We start from the raw sequence: 23,256 nt of genomic DNA, 5'->3' as shown, positions 1-23,256 counted from the left end.
GCTTGCATTACAGAGATACACTCAAAACCTCTGGCAGTATCAGTGATTTCAAAAGACAGAATGCTTGCTGATGAAAGGCAGTAAATGCAACTCCTAGTCCAGGAGCCACAGGACACAGGAGCCAATTATTTAAAGTACCGAATTACTACCGCAATTCTGTGATTCACTTTTATTTAAACTTACCAACCAAACAGCTTGAATTTAAGAAACAGTTGGACATATTAGCAAATGTTATTTTGTGGTGAGTTAACATTACTTTTATTTGAGAGGTAAGACTCCTACCTACTACAATCCTTTGGATCAGTCAAACAAAGGCACAAGAGGAGACTGATTTGCATGATCAGATGGGATTTACAAAAAAGTTTTCAGTGGAGCAAGGACAGATCTGTCCTATTCAACACTGAACTGATGACTTAGAAAAGTGGAGGAACAGCGAGGCAATTAAAGTTCTTTCATTCGGAGCAATAAAGAGAAGGGGTACCTACAAGAGCTGCAGGCAGGTCTGAACACTGACTGAACAATAAAGCAAGCAGCTGACATTCAGCGTAAATCAAGTGATGCACAGAATGAAAAAAACAAGTTCCAGCTTCACCCTGCAGAAATAAGTACTGAATTAACATCAGAAATAAACGAGGCCTCAGTTATAAGATCTAAGAAAACGTCAGTTCAAAACCCAGCAGCAGTCAGAAAAAACAAATGATAAGAATTGGGGGACATGAGGGTAAGAAAACCAGAAAAAGCATTTGTTTTTGTGCCCTTGTATCTTAAAAGCCTTTTACTATGCGGTGACCAGAACACCAGGTACAGAAAAGAAACACGGATGGTGAGACGTTTAAAAGGACTTCTCTGTGTGGCACGCTTAAATGAACTAAGGAGCCTGAAAGGGATAGGGCAGGACCATTAACACCAGGAGTGACACAACAAAGCTGTTCAGTTTATTCCACTACAAAAGTCTAAGGGACCCCCTCAAATCTGTGAACTGATAATCACTGGCAGCCAGGAAAGTATTCTGGGCAAACAGATGTTTGGACTGTATTAATATTACTTCCAAGGTATGAATGGTCAGAAGAGGTAATCTGCTAGATGGATTTTTGGTCTGATCCAGTGTAGCCATTCTTACAGTTTAAGCAATTTGACTGTTAAGCAACCACACCAGAAAAACAACTGAATAAATTCAACTGGCTTGAATTAGCTCATTTTGATCATTATTTTAGTTACACTGGGGAAGTGAAAGTTTATGGAGAAGTTCCTCTGTCCTGACCCATATATGTGAGGTGTATATAATGGATCGAGATGTAGATTATAGTTTATCTAGTGATGGTGCCCGAGGCGTAGAAAATGAATGACTGTGAGAGCTCTTAGAGATAATTTGTATAAAATAATCAACTCAGTGCATGAATTTGAAATCCATATTTACAAATCCAAGGAAAAGAGACACGCAGAAGAACAGGAAAAGTATATTTAATTATCTATTGAACATCCAACCAGAATACATTTTCCCAAAGCAGAAGTTTTTACATTACTGATAAGAATTTCCTAATGATCAACTCCAGAACTGCTTAGGAGAAAACAGATAAGTGTTGGTTAGTCTCCCTTCCTGCTCTCCTGGGGAACCTCAAGTTTCTTCAAGGTAAAGTATTATTAAATCCTGTATACTTCAAAGCAATGTTCTAGTTCTGACTTACTTTTGGATACTTTCATTTATTTTTTAATTCCAAAATGGTAATAAGAAAAGTATTTTATAGCAAATTCCCTAAAACCTATTTTTTTTTTTTAAAAAAAAAACATTGTTAGCAATCCCACTGATAAGATCATTTTAATTTAAGCAGCAGCAAATTTGTTAGAATGGATGTCTGAAGGCCGTGACCTGCTATTACAGGTTTTTAAAAAAATGCAACTCATTTAATCTGTACGTCAAACTACTTATAACATTCCCCACTGTGTTCCCAACTAACCTGAAAAACAGTAAGCAGCTTAATTCATCTTGTCTAAGTTTTATAAAAATTTCATATTGGTTAAAACAGATTTTTTTTTTTAACATAATACCCACCATATATCATTTGTAAGAGTTAGTGTCTCAAGCTTAGCTTAAAAATCTTTGCCATAAATTGATGGAATTCAGTAAGAGTATTCAGGTCTCTTAACCACAGCATTTGGGTGAGATAGGTCCAATTAAGTCCAACCTGTGCCATATTATTGCCAATGTCTAGTTTCATTCTAATTTTTTGTCAAAAATACTAAGAACTGACTGTTTAGCCTAATGATCTCAAAGTTTAGCTTTGCCTGGCTGAAGCTGTAGATTCTGAAGTTTCATTGCCATGCCCATGTTCCCAGAAACCTTCAATTTGCCTTGAAAGAAAGCCTAAAAAGAAGAAAGATTGTGTGAAATGCAATACAACACATTTCCCCAGATGCACTCCCCTCCCAAAACTTATGATCGGAAGAGATCCAAAATATTTTATTCCACCATGCTGCTTTCAACTCTTGAGTATTTTAAGATTGTGATAGATAATCTAATTTCATTGGGGTACATCACATATATTTTTTTTTCCTTCTTCCTAGTTTTCATGCTTGAAAAAACAAAAAACAATAAAACCATACCTTTAGATTTTAAGACTCTTTCACAAGCTAATGGGCTGTTACATATGCACAGGTCCTAGCCTGCACTCTTACCATTCCAACAGTTCCTAGCAGACACCTTGCATGCATCAACAAATGTATTTTCTGACACTAAAGGCTAGAATAGTAACCTTAGAAAGCTGTACATTTATACTTAGTGTATTTGTGATAGCTAAACAAAATACATTTGGTATCACGTTTCTTGCCTTATCATAATGATGTATTTGTACACAAGGCCGTGCAGAATACCCAGTGTTTCAGTGATGACAGTCCGTAAAACAAAAAGATCAGTACTTCAGTTGGCGATCATAAAGCAGTAGCGTATTAAGGAGAGAGCGGATGCCATGACTGATTTTTAAAACTCCTTGCTCCTCCTTGCCCCACAACTACTGTTGTTGTTACTGTTGAATTCAGTTTTACAAGCCTAGTTTGCAAAGCAGACATGTTCAGGATATTGTTTTTTTCCTCCTGATCTTGTAAAAACATGAAGTACGTGCCGTAAAATATTTAAGTTTTAGATGTAAAATTCTAACTGCTTCTAAAATTTCTTACATATAAACTACAACAGTCTTCTGACGTATTTTTACCTACCAACTTTTGCTAGATATGATAGTTAAGAACATAACACTTCTTAGTTTGTGGAAATTCTTTAATTGTCACATAATTACCAGACCAAAAACCTAGAACAATATTATAGCATTCCAAACTCAGAAATACACAGCAGTAACTTAACTTAGAGGTCAGGTTTACTTGTATGGTCTGGCTGCTTTTGGCACACTGAGGAATAAAAAAAATAATCTTAAGTGTTCCACGGATGTTTACCTCAATTTTCACTTTCCAGCATCAATAACACTCATACTAGCTAGCCCTATTTCTTCTAACAGAGGGCTGATATTCCTCCCTTCTTAAGCTATTCTGTCCCCTGCAAACACTTGTTTCCTCTAAGAAACTCCTATTTTCATTTCATCTTTGCTATACTTACTGTCTGAGGATTCATTTTGCCAGTCATCAGAGCTAACAGATCGGCATCAGCCATTGTAATTGTGCAATCAGCCTTCTTATCTGTAACACAAGAGTTGACCATAAAGATTCAAACAGAGAGATTAAACAGTAATACAAGCTGCAACTCCCTCAAGAATCTCCTGATACTACAGGTTAGCGCAATAGTATCTAAAGTACTCACAAATAAGGGCTATTATAAAAGTACCAGCAAAAGGTTCTGCAATAGCGAACAGCAATCTGTGTCACCTTGTAGCACAGACCATCCCAACACTGAAAACACATGGACCTTTCTGAAAGGCGCTAAGGAAAAATAAGCAAAAAAAAATCAAAAACAAAAACCCCACTTTGATTCAGATGGAATGCTAATTGCAAATGTTCACAACTGTCCTAAGTTTTATTAAGCTTAAATTTCCTAATATTGAGTTTAACTCAGGGCAAACATGTTCTCCCCTGTGACACTTCCTGAAGATTTTTATCACTGAAATTTCAGGAATTTCCTGCCCCTTATTTCTATGGGAAAAATATGTGCGTCCTAAAAGTTCTCATTCGTATTAATTCAAATCCAAAAGTTTTCAGGATCTCCTTTACCAGAAAGGAGCTGAAATAAATAATAAGCTCTCATACATTAATGTGTATACTAAAGGGCTAAAAATTGCACACACCTTCTCCCACGCTCATCTTTTTATTAATAAACTTAAGTTTGTGATAAAAGGTTGTCCAAACAGCAGAACATAGTACTTTTCTTTCTGTAATACCTTAGATAAATGAATTCCAAATCAAATCCCCCGTAATGTTTTCAATTGAAAGCTTTATGATGCAGTTCATAGAAATAATGAAACTGAGGAGAGAGCTGTCTTTGGCTTTTTATTTATGTTAACGGGATGCATTACTTCAGATATTGGACATAACACTTTCATGACAAGTGTACAAATCCTTTGCTACCACAACTTTTGAGGAGGGTTCCCCACCACCACCCTGCCTCCCCTCTTTTTTTTTTTTTTTTTTTTAAAATGGAGCTTGACCTCTATGTGAGGTAGTACAGTGTTTAGATCAGTCAGTCCCATTGTTTAAGTAGTTGCAAAGGTGAAGTAACTGGCTAGATGCACCAGCTACCAGGGTCTCCAACAAGCAACTGAAGGATGGGCTACAAATTATTGATAACATCTTTCTTTGGTATTCTGGTTCCTGCAGGAGTCATATGACACTACTAGTCTACATCTGGAAAATACGCAAACACATAGACAGACTTCAGAGTAGAATACATTTATATCTTTGTTCTAAACTTCATGGATTAAAACTGCCAGTAATAAGAAAGGTTTAAAATAAGGTCATTCTACCCCACTCTTGCTCAAGGTCACCATAGTTTGAACAGAATATAAATTTATATTCTTTTCATTCACGTGTGTTTCTTGCAATGACACAGTAAAATAGCACTGACCTGAATTAACAGCCACAGAGCCTTTTCCATTTTTCACATCTACTATCCAAGTTGCTTCTTTCCCATCCGGACCATCTTTTATTTTGAAGGCAAAGACACCACCTATTTTCTTTACAAAGTGTTCTCCTTCCTGTAACGACCAAGGAACATGCAAATTATTCATTTTCTTCAAAATAATTTTAAAATAGTTTGAATTAAACAAAAGGCAGTAGAAAATCTTTACCCTTTTTACTAATAGAGAGATATTTATTTCCCTCTAGTAGGCCTCATTTAAATAACCAAAAAAAATCTAATGCTATCTATCTCTACTAAACCTATCAACTAAGAGAATTACATCTGGCTCAACAGTCTTGTCTTGCTGTAGGTCTGACAAAAAGTAATTTCTTTCTTTTATTATAGTGACAAAGCAAGCAGCAACACAAAGTAAAAATTCCTAGTGTTAACCAGCAAGCTCCTCACACACAATCTAAACTTGCCTTTACTGAAGTACTCTTACACAGGCAGGAACTGTCGAAAAAGTCACTTAAAAACATGGCACCGAATGCACAGCATAAGATGGTTTGTGACACTGAGATACAAAGCTGTAACATTTGTTTCAGTGAGCAGTCCTGACAGAGCAATTGATGCTACAATATTCCCTTCAGGTTTACCATGTGTTCTATCACTAAAAACCCCTGTAACAGGTAAAACAAGCAGTCAAATACCTCTTCGAGCTTCTTTTCAATCTCCTTGAAGACCAAATGTGACTTAAATCCATCAACAGCTGCGCTGAGAGGCATAGCCACAATATGATGGTCACTGGAATGAAAATCCCATGCATTTATGTTAGTTTAATTGTGTTTTCAACATCCTCAGATTATCTTGAATAGGCCTGACCCCAGTCAGAACAGCCATACTAGAACACTTCAGTGGTATAGAGCAATTACATGGGCTAGACAGCCTGAGTTAAAAGCACTTCAACTATCTAGATGTTTTTGCATGTGTGGACAGGTCACTAATTTTACAATGAGTGTAAATCATTGCTCTTATTACGAAAAACAGGCCACACCGTGTGTGCAAAGAGAAAAGCAGCACACACCGTCTCAGAGTACTACCCTGTTTTGACAAAGTCCCTTATAAAACAGCACCAGAAGTTTAGTTTCCAGAAATGGTACCAATTTCCACCATCCCGCCTAACAACTTCAAAAGAATCGCTAGCCTCTATAACAGAGGCCAGTAAGGTTCACTCTGCCATTACAGCAACTCTCCAGAAAGAGACAACTCTCAAACTAGAAGCTGAAATTGTAGATGCTTAAGGAGTCAACAAAAAGCAGAACTGTTGTTAAAAAACAAAAACAAAAATCAATCAAGTCCTGCTGCCATTTACCTTTATCTGTATTCATGGCAACTATTACTAAAGCCATTAATTACAAGCTAGATCTGAATCTCCAGTGATGCAAGGCAGACTTTAAAAAAAAAAAAAAATTACGAAAGATCTTCATAAACATGAAATGCCACCACCTTTCCCCCAATTATGTAATATACAAATCAATCAATTATATCAGCTGTGTCTTGAACAGATTAGCTGAATTGTTTCATTCCAAAGTCTGATATACATTAGCACAACTCCTCACGTCAGGTATCTTCTGCACACAAAGCCTTTGAGAGAAATAAGGGTTCTTAAGCCTCTCATATTACAAAATAGGTATTGCTAATATTTCTATGCTTTGAGATGCACCTGAGACAGAATTTTAAAAATTCTCAATAGCAATGAAGCTCAAGTCAGCTTTAGTAAATTAGGAGAAACATTGTCTATAAATGTAGTTTTTTCTAACTGAAAGGGAGGCACTATTTTCAGTATCTTAATTCTAATGGTGTACAAATACGTAACAACATATTCCCTACTCTATAAAATTACAAGCTTTTTAAAGACAGAGCTTAAAGCAATGGAAAAAACAGTATATTAGCTATAAAATAGTATAACACCTAAAAAAGTGTTTTCCTCCCAGATTTACGCATGTAGACCAATGCCTACTGCCAAGTTTTTTAAGCATATGAAGAGAATCCATGAAAACACATGATTTTCCTCTGTCACACATATCCTACCATATAGCCAAGCCTCTAGCAGATCGAGGAAGGGATTGGATTATAAATTCTGACACTCTACTACAAAAACTTACTGCGTAGCCCCTCCAAATTAAACTGCTGCTCTCATCACCTCTTCCACAGAGTATACCATCATCTCCCAGGAACAGTATGAGTTCATATTAGAAATAGGAGTAGTGAGGCAAATATTTCGTTCTGAAAGGTTACCGCATGATAACTTTACCGTCCAAGTGTTTTTAGAGCAAATGGAAAATATTGGCATCAAGCTTTAAAAATCAAAACATAAACACCACAAGGAGTAGCTCAATCTTTGTAAACAAAGTCGAAAGTAAAAACAAAGGGGAGTGTATACTAGCAAAGTCTCTCCTGAAACTGTGTATTAAAAAAACTGCAGAATATTCTCCCAATTCCTGTCCGTCCTAGCACAGAACTGCAGTAGATTACAAGATGACTTCACAGCAGTGTTTTCTTTTATCGCTCTGAAGTATGCTACAATGGCAAAGGTAAAAATCTCTAGCCCAGCCTGGATGAGTTACATGCCTGAATTCTAATAAGCACTTCGAATCATATTATATAAAAATACATAAAGTTGGAAATAATTTCTTCACGAAATCAGTAACAGTTTTAGCAGGAAAAAAAAGTGGATAGCTGTATCTCCCAGAGATAACCTTTTTCTTTCTTTCTTTTTTTTCTTTTTTTTTTTTAAATACGAGCCCCTGGAAACAATAATTCCCTTTCATAGTGCCTGTTCTGTTTTGCGGGGTTTTGGTCGTGTGTTTTTTAACACTGTATTTTTCCTTCCCTTAGGAGACAGGAAATTATGCAAGCCAGAAACGGGATATTTTGTTCTTTTCAAAAAACTTATAAACAACATGCAGTAAGAGTTATCAGGAATAAGACACTGCAAAAGTTATAATCTCTGCATAGGCCTGCATTGCCGCAGGTATACAACAATTCCAACTGTTGAGCAAGTTTTAGTTTTTAAGTGTGATTTCTTTCTTGCACAGAGGGAAGAAATAGGGCTAAAAAATTCTTACATAAATATTCTATAATTAAAATCATCTGATAATTCTTTGTACCCATGTCATCATCAATGTTGCATGACATGATTAAGCTGCTCGTGGTAAACAAAAAAGAGTAGGCAATATATTTTGCAACATAGCAGATGGGTAGTAACTTCAAAATCTGTAAGCGACACACTGCCTTCAAGGAAGTCAGTGGCACAATCTCGAACAAAAACTCCAGTACGGCATGTTGATGCCTCTAAACTGCATCAGCCTCTAAACGGCTGATAGTGTCTTCCCACTGAAGTGAAGGATTTCCACGACTCAAAGCAATTCCTCTTGTACAAACCCAGGCAGAAACTACCGTTCAGCTCCACGTTTCCCGTTCAGAGCGTGCTCCCACCCACTCACCCCCAGAAGTCCCCAACGCCTGACAGAAGTCCACTGTCACTTCGTAAGTACATATGTTTGCCCTCCGCAGTTGGCGCTCTCCTGCGCTATTCTGAAGCGTAAGGGCGCACCGCGGCTTTCACGGCGCTTTACTGCGACTCGGCTCGTCTCGGCCCCGCATTCTCTTCCGCTCGGAAGAGACAGGGCCGGAAAGCGAGCGGTTCCGGACAGTCCTGCCGCGCAGCGGGTGCCTCCCCCGCCCTGCTCGGGCGGCGGCGGGGGGACCGGAGGGGGGACGCTCACCTGGCGGCTCCGGGGAAGCCCACGCCGTAGAGGGTCACCACGGCGGCGCCGCCCAGGCCCAGGTTGTGCTGCAGCGCGACCTTCGCCCCGCCGACCTGCCTCCTCCCGGCCAGGCCGCGCAGCTGCCAGCAGAGTTCGGCGCACTGTGCCAGGCCTGCAAAATCGAGCACAGAGCGCGCGAGCCCCGAGCTGGGGGTGGGGGGGGTTCTGCAACACGAGGGCCTTAGGACACAGACAGCTCGGCAGCGGCTTCTGAACCTCCAAGGCACAAACGCGTGAAAATCATATGCCTTTTGAAGCGGTTCTGTGTGTTCTCACGTAACATGGGCTAGGATTACCTCGGAAGCGTTAGCAGAGCTACCCAAGTGCCTTTAATTACATGAAACCAGCCTGCCCAATCTCGGCATGCATTCTCGGGGCAGAAATCAGAATTCAACCCGAGTTTGCTAGATCACACATAAATAAAATGTGACCACAAGATCTTCTGAAAAAAATGCTGCCTTTTTTTTTTCCTGCAATACAAATGCCTACTATTCAAACACGCAGGAAATTTATATTATACTACAATGGAAGAAGAAACCCTGCAATACACACAACTGATAATCGTGACTGAAATTACTGCTAGGTTTAGCTGGTTAATGGAAATAAAGAACACACTACAGGTACTGTCTTTAAACTTCCTTCCCTAGCAAGATATTAAATGAACACAAGGACTATGATTTGAGTAGGTTAATTCATGATAGCTCAGTTATCTAGAAAGGCTTTTCCTGGGAGGCCCAAAGTGAACATGAATGCGTTTTCATTATAGCTGATTTTAAGATTACGTTTACCTTTTTATCCTTTGTCTCTTCCTTCTATCAGTTAGTTATTTCCTATCAATCAGTCAGTTGTTTTTTTTACCAGTTATTGTGCAACTATGATCCAGCTCCACTGGAGGCACATTTCTTCTGCCCTGTCATCCACAGAGCTCCTTCCCTTCCCGTCTCTTCCCCAGGCACTTGCACAAGCCTTTGGGGCAAGTTACAGGAGGAATCTGCACCCTGAATTTTATGCATTGCCCAGGGAAACATTATGAAGAGCAAGAATAAAAACTTTTCTTATAAATAATTCCAATCTTTCATATGAGAATTAGCAACTTTCACACACGCTCTCTCTTAGCCTCATGCAGAAAATGTGTATGGTGGAGCAGCTTGCCCTGGAACGGTTTGGAAATTTAAGATGACATATATGACCTCTGATCAGCATATAACTAGAGTCAGGAATGTTTTAGAGCAAAATTAAGACAGTCCATAGGCATGCCATTTTCTGCATTTTAATGATTCTTCTCTGCATCCTACTGAAATAGGGAGAAGCATGAACACTACTAACTGCCTCTATATTTATCATTGTACAAGTGACAAAAATGTAACACACATCTAGCAATACTCCTGTTACAGATACCCACGTTCTCATTTAAATGGAATGTTATTCTTCCAAAGTTTCCTAACACTTTTTTTTTCCTGTCAAATTAACTACAGATAATCTAAATAGCTGTAAATGTCTAGGTAAAGAACATTTGTTTCAGAAAATCTCCTCTGCTCCAACTTTCTGACAATTTCTCATTTCCAAACAAGGAAGGTGAAATATTCTCACAAATCCAAACAGATTTTATCCAAGATCCTTTTGGAAGTAAAGTATAGCAGTTTGAAGAAAACAAAAAACAAACAGAAAAGAAAAGCCCACGTTGCTGGGAAACAGCAACTAACAGTGAACTTTGGATGTAAACATCAGATAAATATTTGGAAATCCCAGGCTCAACAGAAATAGCTTTTATTATAGTTAAAAAAAGCCACAGGCTATTCAGATGCAGTAAAGATCTAAAACAAAAATTGAATTATAAAAGTCAGTAATATATGAAAATAGTTATTGCAACTACATTCATCAGAAGTTGCACTACTGAGCAGTGATTAAAAAAAAAAAACGTTAAGCTGCTTTGCTGTTTTTTTTAGGTAATAAAAGGCAGCACCTTAAAACTATACTAGCGCTAAGGATCAAATTCACACTCTTAAGTATTTTGTTTTGACCAACCCTGCCAGCCTGCCCTAATGCTTGCATTAGTCAGAAATGAGAATCAATTACAGAACTTTTATCTTATGAATCCTGTAATAATCCAAGCCTTCATCTGTTTCATAAAGACAAATGCAAAGTCCTGTTAACATACGTAAAGAAAAAGTGAGAAAAATCTGCTCAAGAACTGTATTTTATATCCAATTGTCATGGCTAAATTAAATAAAATATTTTTGCATTACCTGTAGCACCAAGTGGATGTCCCTTTGAGATCAAGCCACCACTAGGATTAATAACCCACTTTCCTCCATAAGTATTGTCTCCTCTGTCAATCAGGTCACATGCTCTTCCTATAAAGCAGTATTTATGAAAGAAAGTGTATATTATTTTACAAAGATCATTTTTCGACTCTCCTGTCACTAACCAAAGATGTTGCATATACTTCAAGTCAGTCAAAACCCAAGAAATGTCAGAACACAGATTTTAGAAACAGTAAACTGAAACTGGCCAAACTACATAAACAAGACTTGCTTAAACTCCCTGAGAAAGCGTAATGTGTAGAAAAGCAAAACGGCTAGCGTTTGATATAAAAGTTTTTAAATTAGCTGTTCAACTGGTTTACTGTTCTATAGTATTACTATTTAATCAAGTATGCTGTTCATTATTAATTATGAAGCTACAATGAAAATTATGTTTTTAACAGAAGTTAGTCATAATTATGAGTACTCTTTATATATTTTTGCTTTGAAATCTCCAATAAATATTATTTGCAAGAGTATCATCAACATACTGCAGAGCTAATACTTAAAGAGATTCCTCTGGACACCGTCAGGATTCATAGAACAGATTAAGTAAATATTAATTTGCAAAGGTGCACAAAATCCCCTGTATTTGGATTAAATCACTTTCTACCAAAAATCCCTCTAATTCTCAGTTCAAGAAACATGAGATATAATTGTTCATGTTACACAGAACTATAGCATAGAAATGACAGGAATTTCTTGGGCTATGTCCCATAATACCAAAGGCAACTACATCATTTAAAGATCCTGTTCAAATTTGAAGTGGCCAGTGCTCCTACCGCAATGCTGTCCTTGAAGGTCTCCTCTAGATCTTTTTTTTTTTTTTAGGTTTTGTTTGACAAAAATATTAGGCAGAGTTTTCAGATTAAGTTAGCTTTACAGCAAATTTGTCTTTCAGATCACTAACTTCAGCTCTTTGCTCTCTCTTCTTCTAGTCCAACTTACAATCTCTTTGGAAAGGCAAACATATCATGCTTGTTAGTCTAATTAAGCTGAGCTGTAAAAGCAAGCTCTCTGTTCCTCTGATCAGTGACTCTTCTCTCTCCCAGTTAGAGATCTGTATCTTTCTTGAACACAGGATTTCAGATGAGACCCCAAAGCTTTGTTCCACATTACAGAATTTCAGAAGGAAGCTACAAACGCTCCTGATAACTACAGTAAGATAACTACCCTCCTTATAACTACATCCAAATGACGAGCTCGAATTTTAGCAGTTAGTTGTTGTTAGTGTTTAAGTGGATGGTCTTTTGTTTTGTACTACTCTAGTCTTTCTTCCCATCTAATTTTTCATCATTATTTTAATACTCTCCTGCACTGGCAATAGTGCTTCCGGATAGAATGCAAGACATCAGAATGTTCCTACCATTTTTGTCATTAAGACATTAAATAAAATCATTCCCAAAATTAACGTTTAGAATTGCTTAACTTCCCAGTCTGTTAGTTCCTACCCTTTCAGCAGACAGTTCTCCCCTTCTACTAGTTCCTTACTGCCTATTCTTATCCCAGTTTCTTCAGCCTACTTTACTAAGGTCAAAGTCCAAAAAAGATCTGCCACGTTTCCTGTATTTAGAACACTTCATTCTCCCATTAAAAGCAAATACCTGGTCAGTCTTACATATCTAAATACACAATGTATTTTATGCCATTCCACTTGTCCCTATGTCTAATTAATCTAACCTCAAGACGAGGTTCACGTACTACTGGGGTCAGACTGACTGAAAGGGGGTGAGAATTGCATTCTTGAATTGGTTACTAACTTACCATACACAATATTTATTTGTCAAATAGGAGTACCACTAAGACTCTACTGTATCTTCAGTGAAAGGAATGAAGCTACAACGCTACATGTACATATTTGAATAACGGCCGTCATTTTCCATTTTACTGTAGATACCATAAAATCGCAGCAAAGAAGGCAGTAAAGAGCAAGCATTCCGCGAAGGCAAATAGTAGAAAACCTACACACACACAAGAAAGTTTTCCTGCAGGTTTATAAACATCTTGGTTTACACGTGGATGCTCATAACTAATACAATACACCATCTAGTGATAAAAGTATATTTTCTCAAAACTACTTAAGAATAAATTAAAGAAAGACTATGTCATGATTATTATGATTACTGATGCATGGCAAGAATATGTTTAGAGTCTGAATATATTAAATAATGAAGTAGTAGTTCAATGGATTATTTACTTCAAATCAAGCAAACACCTCTAAAGTAAAAAACTTCTGGATTGTTTAATGATTTCACTTACACCCCTAGAACTAAATTCCACTATCATTTAGCCTGTTGTAAAACCACTTCAATGGAGTTACACTAATCTAGACAGACTGTGCTTTGTCATACAGTTAAGTTCATGGGCATGTACACAACATGCCAACAATTTTCTGTATTTTCGAAGACAGCTAAGTCAAGATTTTTTAAAAAAGCCATATCAAAATTACCTAATTTGGTTAGGCCCTCTATAGTGGATCCCTGAAAAATGGCATAATGCTGAGAAAGATGAAGTATTTAATTTCCTTCCTCTGTTTGTTTAAAAAAGCCCCTTCTGCATATGCTAACCACATGATTTTGTGTAGCTGTCCAACACTTTACTCTGATTTCTAAATAAGTGTAAAAGGCAAATTAATGGCCTCATTTGTTAAATCAATTCTACAGTTTGCAAGTCTTATGTTTATATGTCACTACAGTGGTTAACTTGCATTTTCCTTTTTTATGAGGTTAGCTAATAAGGCTTTCAAATATAGAAGATCTTTCAGTAGAGAACTCAGAATAAGTTCTAATTAGATAAGTAGATAAGAAGAAATTTTTTATGCTTTACATTTTAATAAAACAAAGATCTTCACTGACACTAATACCTTCTGGACAGAGTCCCAGGGCTTCATAGGTAATGAACTCATTAACTGAGAAACAATCATGGAGTTCAATCACATCAACATCTGTAGGCTTTAAGCCTGCTTTTTCAAAGCATTTTTTAGCAGCTTTTTTAGTCATATCATAGCCAACCTGCAAGAAGACAAAATCGTCAGTTAAAATATCATGAAAGAAACTTAACTAGTGATTTCATTTCTACACCTGATTTTTAATGTGCTTTCTATATATCCTGTAAGTGAAAAAAATCAAAATGCTACCATCTGCAGATTAAACATATCTTTATCATAGCCTTTAATTTTTATATTGTATAAGCTGTGCAGAAAGAAATAACTAAATCTCTCTGTTGGTAAGTGGAACGTTTTGGGGAGCATTTCCTCAATTTTTTTCCGACCCTGTTGACAAGCCAAATTGCTCCTTTGTGCGACTAGGACCAACGACCTTGAAACAAAAACCTCAAACTCTGCCTCAACTGTCTTGATACCTTTTTCCACTAGAATTTCATTGATCGCCTGAATATGACATGACAAAAGAAACTATTTGGTTCTACTTAAGCAAGCTAGTACTCATCGCTACAACTGACAAATTATTTCAGCTTCAATATTACACAAACATAAATAAAATCATTTTAAAGTTTTGTTACACTTATAATAGAACAGAGAAATTTAAGAAAGGGGTTCACATGACACAGGCTACATTTCTTCCTGTTCAAGTGGTTAAAATGACATTTAAAAAGTGGCATTTAAATAATTTGTTAAAAACTAGATTTCTGCTAGCCTATTAATAGGATTTGTTACTGTTACTCCACCACTGTATTGTCTGCCCTCTCCACCTGCCCAAATCACAGTATTTTTATATTCATCATAAAGTATAATTTGTGTGCTTACCGACATGGAAACGTCTACAGCATCCTTAGGGCTGGCAAGTATTAAAAAAACAAAACAAAAACAAAACAGACACCACCACCACAACCCACACCATGAGAAATATCAGGAAATACAATGTTTGTAAACTTACCATCTTCAGACAACTGTTCTCTTCAAACGTGCTCGGATAATCAGTAGTCATCACCTGTGCTAGAATTTCCACAGCTTTAGGCTGCAACTTGTGCCTTTTCACAAACTCCTCACTAGCCAAAACTGCAGCTGCAGCACCATTTGATGTTGGGCTGATTGAAAGAAAAATAATTATTTCCTCATTCTGTATTATTAATGCTGGTTTTCCACAGAATTACCTTTAAAAAAAAAAAAACACACCAAAAAGAAAGAACCTTTGTTTTGCAAATGTCTTTTAAACTATATTCCATCAGTGTTCAATGGACACTTTCAGCTTTTAAAATTGCCCATTTCAGTAATATTTATCACAGATTTTTGAACAATATGACATTTCAACAGAAATGCTTCTTTAAGATTTTTCTATCCAAAAAAAAAAAGTCCTTGCTTGCCTAAAAACATTCTAACAGCAAGCCTTGCAAGAGTACATGGGAAAGGTTGAAGAGGAGAAATAACACTTAACAGCAACAGGTGTACACTGACAGAAGATACAGAATGACATTGAGAACCCCAAAATAGGAAAAATATTTCAGTTTACTGTATTATACTGTTAACAAGTACCCAGATAGTGTTTGATCAAGAGAGAGATTCATATTTTATGAGAAGTTGTATTTAAAATAATCTGTAACTTTTAATTTAGAAGCAAACAGATTTTTATTTACATAGATGTATAGCCACGTTTGTCTTAATTTCAAGGTTTATCTTTCACAAGGCTAAGTCGTTTTTCTTACCAACACTGTAAGACAGTCAAGAAATCAAAAATTTTGCGAGAATGCAGAATTTCATCTAACGTATACTCCTTTTGGAACTGGGAATACCTAAGAGAAACATACATATCTCTGTTTCAGTACAGTCCTCAGCATTACTCATACTAGTATCACACTCTCAGGCAACTCTATAGTTGCTTTCACTGAGCACAAGGCGTTGTACACTTGTACACATTGTATAACGCGCTCAATACAATTACAAATTTATTCTGGCTACAATAGAGAGAGAGATTGTACATACCTTATATAAAGAGATATAGATACATTCTCACTCCTTAACAAAGAACACACTCTGCAGAGTTGTTTTTTAAAATAAGTAATTTTCACTTTTACATGAATTTAATAACAGCACCATATCTTCACTGTAGAGGTATAGTACCATACTCACGGATTGTTAGTTGAATGGCTATGATTCTTCCATGCAATTTTTGCAAAGTATTCCGGTTTTGTCCCTGGAAGGAACAAGAAAGCTGTGTTGAGGCCCTGAAGTTATCCAAAACAGCGTTAACATAGCATTTTAAATACTGTATTAGTCAAGAATTTGACCTTCACAAGCATCTTTACAAGAGATTCGCTATATCAAAAGCTTTCTTCAGAACTCAACTGATATCCACAAACTAGATAATTTAGATAAAGACCACTAAAATTGGTCGAGTTTCAGCTAACAGAACTTCCTACTTGGATATTTAACACTTACTAACATAAAATTGCAGAAAATACCACCATTTTGAGGCATTACTTTTTTACTGTAATTTGAACACTCATTTTCACATTCACTACAGGATAGGTGCACTTAAATATTGGCCTCTAAGTTTTTTCCATATACTAGTCTAAAACTAACTGAAAATAAAAGATCTCAACAGGCTGGAATTCTGCAGAACAAAGAGACTATCTTGGATACAATTCTCTTGGCTAGCAGGAGGGTCAGAAAGAGCAGTGGCATTACTGAATCAATTAAATACAAAAGCTATTGTCAAACAATTCGGCCACCAGCCTATCTACCCATCAGAAGAATGGCAAAAGGAAAATACAAGGAGTTAAGCCACCTCATAACACAGGCCCTAGAGAAGCCCACACCGTACCATTAGACCTTCTAGCATCACAGCCTTAATTTTGTCTCCCTGTTGGTTGCATCTGCCTCCACCCCATCAACTTTTCTGTAGGCAACTCTTTATCTAAATATAGTCCCTTAAAGTGCTAGCTGTAGATGTTGCACTTGAGGCATTTGGGTAGAAGAAAGAACAGTGAATGCTATTGATTTTTAAAAATGAAATCGTAACAAATTTTTTAAATCGCTTCATTAAAAGAAGACAATGACAAAACATATTTTGACAATACCATACTTCTCCATATGTTCTTTGCCAGCGCTTGCAAACATCTGAGGTGTTATTGGAGCGCTGGCTAAGCCATATTTATTTATCATTAATTCCACGTGTTTGTCAATTGGATTAGTTCTGTCTGAAAACTAAAAAGAAGGAAAACAGTTACAAAGCAAGTCATAATCTCTTTTTCTTTAAACATACCTAGACAAATATGATAGATTTCAAGGAAAATAGAGGTTTTTCTGATTTTTTAAAACAATTCCACTGGACAGCACCTTGAACGTCAGTAACATGTTTTGAAGCATTTATAACATCCCAGCTAAAAGAAAGGGTAAATAAAACATTTACATTATCACCACTGCACTGATTTGTTTTAAGGATCACCTGCATATGACCTCCATCACAGTCACTATTTTCAGAAGATGACTTCAGGAATTTTTTCCACCTTGGCTTAAAAATCCTACATTTAATATAATTCCAAGTTAACAATAATATTGTATTAATTTCGTATCTTCAACAAAGCTGAGATTAGATATTGTACAGTATGTTAAGGACAACTCTTAGACATTTCTATCAGTTGTTAAATTCATGATTCCTCACCCAAATCTGGTGTTGTATGCATAGGTTTGTAGGTTCTGTAGTTGAATTACATTTGGTAAGCAATATCGGTTGCCATAAGGCAAAAAAAACAATCAAATATCCTGCAGTTCTCCAATAAAAAACATGGGAGATACAGAAAGAAAGGTTTACAGAAGCCCTTAAGTTTTCAGGAAAGCATACTAAATAGTCAATTGTGTAAGGATCAATCCATAAGCCAAAAGACACAGATTTTTTTCTTTGACTTGCTGTGTCATTTTGAGAAAGACACTGCAATTATGCAATGCCTTAGTATTCTGTATAGTATTTTTCTTTATCTCCTATTAACCCTGCCATTAACATGTTCTTGGTAAAGTCCTAAAAGCATGACAGATTATTTGAAATTAGTTTTAAAACATTCCACACAAAATTTGCAAATCATAGCTGGAATCAGAATGATAAAACTCATTAAAAGTTTCCATGAATCAAAACACAGCAAAAATCCTAAAACAATCAATATTTATGAGACGATATCTCAGAGAAAGAAGTGTATGTCATATGAATACTATGAAATGTATGACATGTTTTAGACGCTTACCACTGAAGAAATGGACCCCTTTGCCATCTTTTCAAAGCCAAGTGCCAGAACACAATCTGCCAAACCTTAAAATAAAAATTGTGGCTATCTGAATAACAATTTAATTATAAATGACATTAGGTACCATTAAATATTTTATTACAAGAAATATACACAAGCTCCTACCAGCTCCTCTTCCTCCTTTCTTAATTTTTGAGAGTGAGTCAAACTGGGATGGGAATGGTATTAATACAAAAATATTGATATTAAATATTGAGAGATCAATAGAGGGTTTTAGTTGTTTTTTTTTAATAATTCTCTACAGCTTAACAGCAAATATCTTATATGATCAAGCACTCATGTCTCAGCCACAAACACTAGAATAAGTATATAGAACCTTACTATAAACAGTTGTTATTATAGAAACATCAGCAGTTGATTGCAAGAAAGTATCAAAATCCATAAAGGAAATCCAGAAACAGAAGGAAACTCTCATCTACCAATCCAAAGCATAGAGTCTGTCACAAGATGTTCTCTTCTCTCCACCAAAAATCAATTAGGCAAACACTTGTGTTATCAAGTTTAAAAAAAAAAAAAAAAAAGGAGTGGGGCAGGAGGGGAAGAGAGAGAGAGAGAGAGAATGAGAGTTAAGCTTTTTTGTCAGACTCTTCTCTCCTTTTCATCCTGCAGATTCCAGTCTCTTGCAATACCATAATGCAACACATTCTGCCCTCCTCCAAAAAACTTTCCAGAAAAACTTAACTGTGTTATTACTTATCATATGAGGTTCATACACCTTATGACACAGGAAGGATGTTTACATCGATATACATCATCTTAATGAATCATAGATTTAAGTCTCTTAGGTGCACACATAAGGCTCAAGTTTACAATGACAGTCTTACTCTTTTAAGTCTTCTGTGTGTGTGTGTGTGTGTGTGTGTACATTTCTATTAAAAAAATATATATATATACATATACACATACACACTAAGTTTTCATAATGTATTTAAAAGGAGGAGGGAGAAGACACAGTCCAGGCAGCACTGACCAACCTCTTCAGTAGAATGCAGCAGAAAACACAATTCTGTCTTTGAAGATAGGACACTTAAAATTCAGAGTACTCTTTCACACACGTTTGCTAGTCCCATTCCTCATCAAGTTACAGTTATACAGCTAAAGAATACGTATCAACCAGTTCCAGAGCAAAATAACTCACCTCCTTCTACCAGCTGCCTGGCCATGAACAAAGCAGTAGATCCAGTAGCACAGTTGTTGTTAACATTAATGATAGGAATGCCAGTTAAACCCAAACTGTGATAGATGGCCCGCTGTCCGCAGGTTGAGTCACCTTTACATAGAGATATAGCATTAAAATAAGGTACATACTCAAGCTCCACTAGCAAAAAGAAATTCCACCTTGTATATGCAATACCACAGGTTAAACTGTAAACTGGAACTTTTGAACCGTGAATTTGAGTACATCTCAAAGTACCACAGTACAAGAACCTCAGGAACCAGATGAAAACTGTATTTTTAAAAACAGAAATTTGTCTTGCTTCTGTGACAACAGAGTGAATTAATGGAAGGTAACTGGACTGGATATAAAGGTATTAATAGAGAAACACACACACACATACAGTGGAAAACTCTCCTTCAAATGGAATGGAATGAAATTGGTCAGTTGGACTGACAGGAAAGGGTTCGAGTCAGTCATTTAATACCATTTCCTCCCTCTACAATAAGCAGTGACTGCAAGGTGAAAGTTCAGCTGAGAGTGTCTGCTAGAAATGTGTTGGAGAGTCCAGACGGTAACAAAGGCAGGGCAGCACTGTGTAGGTATCTGAACCACTCAGGTATCTTTATGTCACCTGGGAAGCATTACTCTGGAGCCATACTAATGCATATACTCTCAATAATCTTAGATCGTACATTAAATCATGGTTATGTTTTCACATATGTGCATAGGATTAAAATAGTTATGAAGCTCTCACAGAGTAGATCTCAGCTATCACTTAAGAGTTGAGTCTTTATCTTCTGTGCTCTCAGGCTGAAAGCGCAAGGTCACAGAACATGCTTGATCTCAAAAATACCTCTAGCAAATGTCTCCAACTCAACAGCGCTGAGTAAACAAGCTTGCCTTTTCTAGTGTACATACGCTATCAAAGGCGAATAAAACTGTGCTATAATTTTAATTTCAAATATATTGCCATAAACATTACAATACGCAAGTTTTGCATCACTTGTATAAAGTTACTGCTTGATCTTGCCGAAAGAGCTACCTATAAGCGACACACCTGCAGGACAATTTTCTTGAACTCTGTCCGTTCCAGGGACTATTACTGTAAACTCCATAGATTAACAGACACAAATCTATGCTCACTAAAAAAATAAAAAAACCTAAGAGTTAGTTCTATGAACTGACATGTGATTAAATATAATAACCTACATAAGACCCCGGAAACTGATAGGATCCCCATACACTTAACTCTATCCACACAAACATCTGCAAAGTCACATCCTAAGCAAATTACGTTACTTACCGTAAACATAACCCACACAGGCCTGCTCCACTGCTGAATAAGGAATGCCAGCATCAGCTAAAGCCTTCTGGCCTTAAAAGGGTAAAAAACAAACAAACAAATCAGCTGACACAACCATAACAAGTAACTTAGTTTAGTACGTATATGATTCAGGCGTCTATACACAGGAATAAAACAGAGCAGTAAGAATTTCTTAATAGACCATGTGAATGGTTTATATAGCCCTGCACCTTAACTGTCACAGGAAGAACAATTCTGCAGACCTTCGAGCTCTGAGCAGGCTTCCTTACCAGAAAATTTCATCCAATCAATTCTGCGTTCATGAACAAAGATTGCTGGTCCTAATGAAAGTATGTTTAAATAATATATGCAGATGTGAAATTATTTTAAGCATCCAATTTAAGCTGTCCTTTTGACTTCAGCAACGGAAAGCAGCGAGTCAAACAGGTCAATGTCACAGGTTACAGACTTTGTGACACTGTTCATTTTTATCAGTTTTACATTTGCTTTTGAAGTGTATTTATTTACTGAACATAGTTGTTCCCTCATTTGCATAATAAAATGATTAACTGTAAAACTCAGAGTAAGTGTCAGGAACCAAAACTAAATGTCTTCTTTGTTATTAAATTACCTGCTTCCTTAGCCAGGTCAGGATAATCAACGTCCTTCTCCTCATTAGGCTTCAAAAACTGACAAAAAACAAAGCAAAAATAACCCACATAACAGTGAAAATTTATACATTATCTTTTGCTCAAATCGATAGATTTAAAAGCTGTATATTTAACTTAGAAATGAGTTTGTGAACGGTCAGCATTACACCCTCTTTACCAAGGCAAACAACTTAATTTCACCTACTCAAAAGTCCACGCACAGAACCTGTACAATTCCCAAGTACTACTGCTAGAGCTTGGGCTGGCTAAAAACAGACAACAAGCACAAATTTTTTTTAAAAATGACAGACATCAAAGACCATTTTTGCTCAGTATTGAAGAAGATCCATGACTTGTATAGGGACGGACAACAGACTTGTCCGAAGCCTGCGGACTGGACAGAGAACGACTGTTATCTTTATTGACTTGTTCTAATACATGACATCACCAAGGCCTTGATAAATACTTCCCTTCTACTTTATGCTATACTCCTAGTCAGCCTCCATGTCCCAAGCCTGACTCCCAAGCCTCTGCTCCATCCTTGGAGTAGAGATTATATTTCCAGTTTTTTGGTTTTTTCTTTTTTTTCCCTTTGTAAAGAATAATTTGACAGAGTAGAGTCCATCAACAAATATAAAATATTTGTTCTGCATTTTTGCATCACTGAAAAAGTGTAACTGCTAAAAAAATCCTTCTATTCTTTATAGTTTTACAAAATATTTGATGTTCACTGTTAGTATACGAAAATTAGGTTGATGTCCCTTATGTCTACCTCCCCAAATTCAGCCTCTCATATAAACGCTCAGCTGTACTTTCTGTTGTACCTCCTTTTCAGCAGTTTAGACGGAGAACCTTCGCCCTGAAGGTCACATGAAAAATTGGCCAGGGAACTGATTATTGTGCAACTCTGTAAGAGCAACCTGCTTTAATGGCTTTCCTTAGGCCAGGGAAAGGGGGGGGGGGAGTGTTAACAGCTTCTCCGATCTCAGTGATCTCACAGCTGGGATAATTCATTTCTGAGAGTGAAACGCGTGATCCGCGAAGGTGGCAAATTAGACACACGCGAACTACGCAACGCTGTCTTGAGAAGGCACGAAGTTTTCAGTAGACGCTATACCGTTAGGATGAACGAGAAGGAAAGGATAAAATCCTAAAAGACTTCTTAATAAAACACCGAAGGCACAACAGGGTGCCTGACAAGCTTTAGCTGTCTGTGACCCTTGAGCACACCGCGAGCGAGCTAAGCTGAGGCCCCACAACCTCCACACCGCTCTGCAACCCAGCCCCGCTCACAAACCAGCCGTTTTACCCCACCACGTTCCCGCGCAGCAGCCCACCGAAGTTTGTTCCGTTTGTTCCCCCCCCCCGGCTACTCGCCAGACCATCCGAGCCACCTTCGCCTTCACCCGCCGGCAGGAGAGAGGCCCCTTCCCTCACCAGCCCCGAGGCGGGCGGACAGGCTCCCGCTGGCGGCTCGGGCCCCAAGCGCCCAACCGGAGGGCAGGCCGCTCCCGCGGGGCGCCTCGGGGGCGGGGCGGGGGGGGTGGCAGACGCCGCCGCAGACCCCCTACCTGGGTCATGCCGACGCCCACCACGAACACCCGGCGCGACATGGCGGCGGCGAGCGCGGCCCCCGCCTGCCGAGGCCGGTCGAGGCGCCGCCGAGACGCCCGTGCGCCGGCGGCGGCGGGAAGGGGCGGGTCCTGC

General features: G+C 37.6%; 1 protein-coding gene across 4 annotated transcripts; it reads right to left on the bottom strand.

Annotated features, from left to right (window-relative positions):
* Nucleotides 1-1,445: 1,445 nt before the first annotated feature.
* Nucleotides 1,446-23,253, bottom strand: SCP2 (sterol carrier protein 2). 4 transcript variants are annotated; one of them, XM_068953167.1, is made up of 16 exons: nucleotides 23,121-23,253; nucleotides 21,531-21,588; nucleotides 20,900-20,971; nucleotides 19,576-19,707; nucleotides 18,378-18,442; nucleotides 17,220-17,346; nucleotides 16,270-16,333; nucleotides 15,846-15,932; nucleotides 15,080-15,230; nucleotides 14,050-14,197; nucleotides 11,130-11,237; nucleotides 8,842-8,995; nucleotides 5,764-5,857; nucleotides 5,060-5,189; nucleotides 3,602-3,681; nucleotides 1,446-2,362 (listed from the first exon to the last, which is right to left on the bottom strand). In XM_068953167.1, exons 1-16 carry the CDS (start codon nucleotides 23,160-23,162, stop codon nucleotides 2,267-2,269), a joined length of 1,608 nt encoding a protein of 535 aa, XP_068809268.1. In that variant the 5' UTR covers nucleotides 23,163-23,253; the 3' UTR covers nucleotides 1,446-2,266. The 4 variants fall into 4 exon arrangements, with proteins under 4 accessions (XP_068809268.1, XP_068809267.1, XP_068809266.1 ...); XM_068953166.1 differs by lacking the exon at nucleotides 23,121-23,253 and adding an exon at nucleotides 22,859-23,085; XM_068953165.1 differs by lacking the exon at nucleotides 23,121-23,253 and adding an exon at nucleotides 22,944-23,085.
* Nucleotides 23,254-23,256: the final 3 nt, after the last annotated feature.

Source organism: Struthio camelus, chromosome 8, assembly GCF_040807025.1.
Source record: "Struthio camelus isolate bStrCam1 chromosome 8, bStrCam1.hap1, whole genome shotgun sequence".
NCBI lineage: Eukaryota > Metazoa > Chordata > Aves > Struthioniformes > Struthionidae > Struthio > Struthio camelus.
Note: the sequence above shows the minus strand (reverse complement) of the source record. Positions and strands in the feature narration are given on the sequence as shown.